Source organism: Charadrius vociferus, unplaced genomic scaffold, assembly GCF_000708025.1.
Source record: "Charadrius vociferus isolate BGI_N301 unplaced genomic scaffold, ASM70802v2 scaffold407, whole genome shotgun sequence".
In the NCBI taxonomy this organism is placed as follows: domain Eukaryota; kingdom Metazoa; phylum Chordata; class Aves; order Charadriiformes; family Charadriidae; genus Charadrius; species Charadrius vociferus.
In genome coordinates this window covers 1,669,805-1,678,137 of record NW_009649852.1, presented here as the reverse complement: position 1 = coordinate 1,678,137, position 8,333 = coordinate 1,669,805, and the positions used below count along the sequence as shown (strand labels likewise).

The 8,333-nt window shown below is 49.2% G+C and overlaps 1 protein-coding gene across 1 annotated transcript in view; it reads left to right on the top strand.

Annotated features, from left to right (window-relative positions):
* Positions 1–8,333, top strand: part of SLCO2B1 (solute carrier organic anion transporter family, member 2B1) — a 53,139-nt gene that overhangs the window by 28,710 nt on the left and 16,096 nt on the right. Inside the window, exon 7 of the mRNA XM_009891002.1 lies at positions 2,379–2,487. Within this exon, the coding sequence (XP_009889304.1) occupies positions 2,379–2,487 (109 nt within the window). The remainder of the gene's footprint in view (positions 1–2,378; positions 2,488–8,333) is intronic.

The following is an 8,333-nucleotide window of genomic DNA, read 5'->3' as shown; positions in this document are numbered from 1 at the left end:
GGGGGAGGTGTCCCTGCCCAGGGCAGGGGGTGGGACTGGATGGTCTTCAAGGTCCTTTCCCACCCAAACCATTCTGTGATTCTCTGATTCTGTAATTAGTGCTGGTCTCTCTGCAGCTTGCTTCCCAGGCGTGTGAACATGCCTGCTTCATCCCAGAGGAACGCGTGTCTTGATCCTTTCAGGCAGCAAAGAAGTATATCACGGGGCCAAGCCAGAGCGGGGAGAGGAGTTTTCCCCCTCCTCCAGGGCTCTGCTCCTCTGGTGGGTGATGACCCAGGAGATGTGCGCAGAATAGTCCCACTTGCAAAGGTCACACTGATGCAGAATCATCCCAGACTGGGGAATTTGGGGAGGTTTTTTTGGGTTTTTTTTGGATGTGCAGACAGTGCCCAGCAGACTGTTAGCTCTCTGAAGTACAAACAGCTGGAAGCTGAGAAAGCCACAGTCAGTAACAGCTTGAATGCATTTTTGGAAAACACTGCAGTTTTAGAGCAGGGAGAAGAGACCCTGTAACCTAATTGAAAAGTGAAAGGAAGCTGGATTTTTATGGTTGCATTTGAAAAATGTATTAAGCCCCAAGCTCTACCAATAAAAACCATGAAAGGGGTTTTATTGCTTTTGCCTTGTAGCGGCTCTTCAAGAAGCGAATGTGGCATTCGCAGCACGGGGCATTTTGACCTCTCTGATGTTTAATAATCAGTCTCGGTCTGAAAGGAAGAGAGATCATTTTAGCCAAAGAGCTGTCCAGTTCTTTCTGTGAATTAAGAACATCTAATTTCTGTTGAATGAACTCATTTGTCTGACTCATATTAAACTCGTGTCGAGAGTTGCAACAGCGCCGTTGCTGAGCTGATGTGGGATGTCAGAGATGGGGCCGTTGGCGCTCTCCTTCTGGTTAAAAATATGCTGTGGTTTTCCGTGAAAACCACACTCCCGCTGAACACTTTCTGCTATTACATATGTATAGTAGCATATCTAATCTAATTAATGCCTTCCATCCCAGTGATTCCCCTAAATCCTGCTGAACAGGGATGCGCATCCAAGATTTCCTCCCTTCCCTTGGCCTCCTGCTTGCTGATGGGATGTTGGACACTTGCCTCTGGCATGCAGTCATCTGACAAGGCTGGGATGGACTTGAGATGATCCAAGACTTCCATCCTTCACCTCTCCTCTTCTGCTAGAAGTGAGTGGTAGCAGCATGATACCCGGGGTGCAGGTCCTGCACGCACCTGGATTAATATCCCGCAGAGCTGTAAGCTCCAGCTGAGGCTAAATTAAGAAGAGACACCTGGACCCATCTGATTGCCAGCTGCAAAAGTGTTGTTCCCCTAAACAGAGAAGGAATAAAGGGGGAGCTGCAGCATCTGTCCCCTTCTACGTACCAGGGTGGGAGAGGATGTCCCTTCTGTACTGCTGCTGCAGTAGGAAAGATGTGGCTAAAAAAAATCCCAAAGTGTTACAGAGAAGGAGTTGCTAGAATTCATCGGAGGTTTCCAGGAGCAGGAGAAGAGTGGGAAGGGGCTGGAAGAGGTGAAGGGTCTGTAGATGCTGCCCTTGCCCCCCAGTACGTCCCTGCCCTGGGTGGCTTTGGCTCAGCCCCTCTCAGCTTAGGAGGTGAAAAATATTTTGCCTCCACCCCAACCCCTCTCCTTGCCTCTTTTCCCCCTACAGTTGCTACCTGCTCTCCTTGCTGGTTATAGGGGCAAAAGCACCTGCAGAACAGCTTGTTACGGCACACACGGAGATGCAGGGGAAATACTCATCTCACACTCGTGGGGGTTGGACTAGATGATCTCCAGTGGTCCTTTCCAACCCCTATCATTCTGTGATTCTCCATCCAAACCCAGCGTCCAAACCTGCTTTGGTTGGAGGTCTAGCTGCATCACTCCTTGGGTTCCTGTGCCCGCATCCCTGCACACGGCGGCAAAACCAGCCCTCTGGGGAAGAAAAGCATCTCCCTGTGGGTATCCATCTTTCCTGGTGCAAAATCCCGAATTTCCGTATACGTGTGAGCTGATCACGCGGTGTGCTGTACCTGGGTCACGGCCTGGCTCGATATTTATGAGGTGTGATTCATTACTGTTGGGAAAGGCGGGAAAGCTGGTTCTTACCCCTATGACACAGCGTGGATGCTCTCAGCCCCATCAGAAACCCAACGGTGTGGCACAGAGCAGCAGCCGTGGGTGGGAGGATGTCTGCCCAGCGGTGGCTGCGCATTCAACACTGGACATGGACGGCGCTGGCCAAGCCCAGAAACATTGCAAACTCCATCTGCAAGAAGCATGGGCTGCTGTCTGTCATGATTTGGGAGAGAAAAGGTGAGTTTAGTGGAAACTTCGGCGTGGTCGGCGCAGTGACAGCCTCTTGTCTGTCCCCAGGTGGCGAGTGGGAAGGAGAGTGACAGCAAGAAGAGTGAGGATGTGCTCAGCCAGCTCAGGTCAAGATCCGAACACGTCCAAAACCTCTCTCTAACCAAGTTCATCAAACGTAAGTGTGTGCCTCCCCCACCTCTCACTTGCACGGGGTTCCTCCGCTTGCACAAACACGTGCAACTGGCAATGCACTGGGCTGCAATGCTGGTAAGAAAAAGGGATGTTCCTCCCTGTGCTACTCCCTGGATAAGTCCTCAAGATGCAACTTAGAGGTACTGTTGGGTTTAATTAGGTCTGCAGATCTCTTCCTGGTCTGCTCACAGCAGATGCTTGCCCTCACGTCCAGATTACCCCGCTCATGCTGATCAAAGCTTCTGGGGTTGGTAGCTCTTGATGTTGTGTGGCTGTATGAGTCTTCTGGGCAGCGGGAAATGGAGGCAAAAACCTCGTCAGAGGTTGAAACCAGGCAGGAAAGAGGGGTGCAAACTGTGAGCCTGGAGCAGAGCCATGGGAAGGGAAAGAACCCCCCAGTTAGAGGGGTTTTGCAGTTTGGGTGCATCCGGCTGCTCTTGCTTAGCTTCCAGGTCACAGCAGGAACCAGACCTCCAGTGGCACTGGCAGGTCTTCATCCCCAAAAGCCTCCTCAGATCCCCTCTTTCAAGGCTGGTGACAATATCAGAGCCAGGCTGCCCTCCCTGTCCCACCGAGGATGGCCAGCACTGCCTGGAACCAGGGTCTAAGTGATTAAAATCAGACGGGTGTTTGTACAGGGTGATCTTAATTCAGCGCAATTAGCTTGTTTAGAAATGAGTAGGCTCTTTGTGCTGAAGGGAATCAGCTGGGCTTTAATTTGTGGAGGTTACTGCTCAGGGTTGGGTTTTTTGAAGGAAATACTCTGCACTTTGGCAGCTACTTAAGAAAAGTGACCCTCTGAAGTCAATCCATGTCAGCTTCCTCCATATTTCCTGAATATTACCCCTTTAATTTATTGGAAATTCTCTGTTTTATTAAGGTCAGCGCAGGGCAAGCACAGCCGGACGAGCGTGGGCAGGTTTTTATTCTGCGAGCTGCACCATTTGCTTGCTGGCCCAACGCTAAATCAGAGGAGCAAGTTGGGGGGTTTATTCCCCCGCCGACCTTGTTGCACTGTCATTTAGAAAACCCGTGTGATGGAAGCAATTGCGTGGGGACAGATTTATAGCGCTCGGGTGGGATTTTCACACCGACGCTCTGCTCTCTGCCTCTGAAAAAAATAAATAAAAGTGAGCTCTCTGCTCCTGGGTGAAGAGAGAAGGAAACATCTTACCTCGGCTTGAGCCACAGGTTTGGCTTAGGGCTTGCATCAGGGTTGCTGTTGTCAAGGCTGTGGGACCTGTGCTAATAAATTCATTATCTCTGAGAATTTATCCCCTAAAGCCCAGTTCTGAAAGAAAAAAAAAAAAAAAAAGTATCTGTATTTTTTGTCAGAAGAGCAATTTTGCTGAAATCACTGGGTTTTCTAATACAAAACTGGTTTTAGAGCCAGAAACTGGATGGTAGCTTGTGGTGTAGATGTGGACAATTTGAGTGAAGTCTGAAGACTTTACTGCTAGTTCATCTATGGGTCACTGGAAAGAGAATTTTACCTCCCATTTTGTGACTCTCCTGCTTATTTTGTTTCTTCTTTCTGTCACCAAGCATTTTTTTCCTCTCTATTTTTACTATTCTTTTCTATACCATAGTTTACGAAAACCCTGTCTGGAGATTTTCCGGCCTGAATCCCCCTTGCAATTTTATACCTTCTGTTGTTTAAAAAGAGAGACAGAATGAAGCACGTGCGATGGAGAAATGCTGTAGGACAGTCTGGTCCCTGTGCCACGTCAGTCGTGGGCCTTTTTCACGCCACACCCAGCTACAAAAGGATGACCTGAAGGCTCCTGAAGGAGAGGGGTCCCGTTTTGCAGGTTGGGGGAGTTGTGCTGTGAGATCTTTGAGACATACCTCCTTGTTTTTTCTGATGGCATCTCTGGACGTGGCGTGGGGAGTAGGATCCCACTCTGCAGAAAGGCAGGAGATGGGCAGTGCCAATCCACCAGCAGAAACGACACCAGGCAGATTCCTATAATACCTGACAAAAGAAATAGCCACCTGTATGTCAATTCAGTCTTGTGCTCACAGTTTTTCCCTGCTTGTAAAAAATTATATTAGTTTAATGGGCAAGGGGCAAAGTCGAATGCTGGAGATGGCTGTTGGGAAGAAGCGGCTTTGGCCTCATCTGCTTGCTGGTCCATCTGCATCTCGAGGGGAGCTTTTACAGATGGTCCTTTTCCCAGTGCTGCCTGGTACTTTGGTGCTGTCCCTGGGAGAGGCAGCCACAGGCCTGCACAGCATTGATGGTTATAGGTCCCTCTTCACTGATGGCTATGGGTCCCCTGTTCAGGGTGAGATGAAGGTTGCGGATGACTACGGGTCCCCAGTTTGGGGTGGGATGAAGGTTGCTGATGGCTATGGGGCTCCTATTTGGGGTGGGATGAAGGTTGCTGATGACTACGGGTCCCCGATTTGGGGCGGGATGAAGGTTGCTGATGGCTCTGGGGCTCCTATTTGGGGTGGGATGAAGGTCACTGATGGCTACAGGTCCCCAATTTGGGGTGGGATGAAGGTTGCTGATGGCTACAGATCCCCTATTTGGGGTGGGATGAAAGTTGCTGAAGACTATGGGTCCCCTGTTCGGGTTGGGATGAAGGAAAGCATTAGGATGCCAGCAGGGATCGGATCAAGCAAGGACCAGGCAAGATCTCAGATTTTTCCCTGTGATATTTCAGTCCTGTTCATCCTGCATCCCTCATAAGACAGGGTCCTCCCTCTGGTTGAGGTGTTTGAATACCTCAAGCAGGCTGTAAAATCACAGAATTGTTTAGGTTGGAAAAGACCTTTAAGATCAAGTCCAACTGTAAACCTAACACTGCCAAGTCCACCACTAAACCATGTCCCTAAGTGCCACATCTACAAATGGCCCTGGAGATTAGGGCTGTGCTTTGTTATTTGGCTCATCTGCAGGTCTTCACCCACTTTCAGTTAGGAAATACTTCGTACCATTGGCGTTGGGTCTGCCCAAACAATGCGCTTGGAGTTGGAGTCAATTGCGTCAACGCTTGGAGTTGGCTCATTGCTGGTGTTAAAGCGTTTTGCAAACTGGCCTGGCACTTTCACATGGGCCACCCACGCAGGAGGGCTGCAAACTCAACCTGGGACCAGGAATGCTTCGTCTGGGAAGAAGACAGCGTCTCCCATTGAGAAGTTCCCCTTGACCTGTCAGCTGGAGGGAACAGGGATGGCTCTCCCTGATGGGTGGGGGAAATGCATCTCCTGCTCCAAACCTGGCCCAAGCCTGGGGAAATTCCAGGTGAGAAAGACACTATCTGTCTAGGCTGTGATTCAGCAAAGCACTTGAAGCTGCTCCGTGAGCAGAAGACGACTGAAGAGTGCCTTTAACGGTTCATAATTTTCTTAAGGGCTTGGCAGAGACAAGCCTTAAATTACTAAGCTGACCTGGAGGAGAAAGATGTTCAGAAATGCTGTTTAGTCACTTATTTCAGCTTAAATGGTGCAAAATGAAGCATGGTTATGGAGAAGGAAATGCATTTTGTCATTTGTTCTGTTGCTTCAGTGCACACGGAGATAACTGAGAGCAAAATAAGGCTTGCGGGAATTTTTGCTGTTTACTTTATTGGGAACAAAAAGAGGGTGGGTTAGAGCCTGTCCCATGAGATGCTTCGCCTTCTCCGTTTCTCTGGAAGCCGCTGGGCTTTAAGTCTTTCTGAGGCAAGGTGTGATGAGCAGAGAGCGGGTTGCAAAGCCCTGGGAACTCTGCCTCAAGGACAGGAAGGGCTTTTCCATCCACAGTCAGCAATAACAGGATGGAGCTGTGTACAGGATAAATACTCAGGCAAAGCGCTGGGGACGTTTCCAAACAATGAGGTCAATTACCCAAGGAGGGAGCAGGCTCCACGCGCTGGAGTTATTCAAAAGTAGGAAAGTCAAAGCACTGTGGGGAACGGTCTTGGCTCTTGCACAGATGATCTGTGTGACATTGGGTTGCACCCTGCTCCTCGTACTCACAACCTGCTCCTTTTGCAGGCATTGAACCCGCTCTCAGTAATCAAGAAAGTAGGATTTAGCTAGCCTGAAGTCATTTCCATTGCTAATTTCTAGGCTTCTGTTGAAAACACCTGGGAGGATGTGCAGCTTCTGTTGCACATACTGGGAATTAATCCATTAAAGGTGATCTTCAAAGCAATTAAAACACTGGGCTTGTAACTTGTTTGTTTCTCTATGGTGCCTAAAGTTGGTTTCAAGGATATTTTTTTATCATTATTTTAAAGTTTCCGCTTGCTTTTAGTATCTACTCAGCTTCCTCCCTGGAGCTATAAGGAAGATGGAGTTAGTAATGAGATGGTGATTGCGAAGGACGGCAATCTTGCTGCCTCCCACCATGAAGTGGGAGCCCTGCTCGCTGTCGTAGCTTTATCGCTCTGATCTGGGGTGGCAGAGGGGGTGTAGTTTGATTGAAAAGACCAAAGAACTCTAGGGAAAATAAATCTTTTTGGTGGAAGATTCCCACTACCTCCCACAAAAGGCTAGATTAGCTCTCTGGAGATCTCTCAGCAAGTTGAGGTTTCATATTTGCAATACATCGGAGATATTCCAGTATGTAAACGAGGCAGGAATATGCTTCAAAAAACAAGACCTCTATTGATACTTAAGGACAAAACTATCTCCCCTCTTTGGGGTTCACCTTGGTCTTTCTAACGCAGAGATAACCATCGCAGCTCGTTGCCTCTCCGGTGGACTGCTAGCCTCCCAGCTCTCCAGCGTGTCAGTGTTTCAGGGTTCTTGAACGTGTCTTCCATGCCTGGACCCTCTCTGGTGCCCTGAGTTTGCTGCTCCCCAATGTCTGTAGCTGCTTGCCTAACCCTGGGAGCAGAGCGCTGAGCTGGAGAGGTGATATTCTCATGAACGAGAGCTTTGCCTTTGTCTATGCGGGACCCCCTCGCATCCATGGAGGGACCTTTGCTCTTCACATAACTTTTTAGGACAGCTAAAACAAATTTACAGCTTGGGGCAAGTCCTAGACAAGCACCAGATAGTTTTCCCCGCCGCGGTCTCCCAGCGCCTCTGTGCTGAAGCAGATATAAAGATTGTCCCGATTGTTTGTGAGCTGCCAAGAATTAACACCATTAATTTATGGCAGGCCCTTGCATTAATCCTCCCTGTTAATTCCTTATCTCTGCTTCAGCATATTGACTTGCAGAGCCCTCATCTGGGAAACTCATCAGCTGTTTGTGTGGAAGTTGCCCTTACGCGCGCCCTTTGCTTGCGTCGCTGCAAAACCCGGACGAAGAGCACGGGGAGAGGGGGAAAGGCGATGGCTCAGGGGGAGCAAAGGCTTGAGCAGAAAGCGGGTTTGGGATGTGCAAGAAGGAGAAATCGCCCCAGGCTGGAGAACGGCAGCGTCCCAGCTGGCGGGTGTCAGCATCGGGCATCCCGAGTCCCGCGGCGCTGGGAGCCGGGCAGCTGTCTCTGCTGAGCAGGCTGATGATACCTTTTTCTCAAGCAGAAAGGGTTCGGCCACGGGGGAATTTGCTGGAGCGTTTCTTGCCTGTAATCAAAAAAATACATTTTTATGATTGAAACCAAAAGGACATTCAAATTGCAACTGCAGCAAACAAATAAATTAACTTTTCATGTCTTCCAGCTACTTTGGTATTTTCTTTAGCAGAAGCCATACCAGAAATCTTCAGGGAAACGAACCAAGGTTGTGCTTATGACATCCTGGTACAGTCTACCTGTTGAAGGCAGGAGATATCGACAGTATTTACAGAGGTTCAGCTGAGGCTGAAAAAATGTCAAAGAGACACTTGCCTTTCTCCTAAGGCATCGAAAAACCCTGGCAGCTCAGAGCTCAGCAGCAAGGATCGG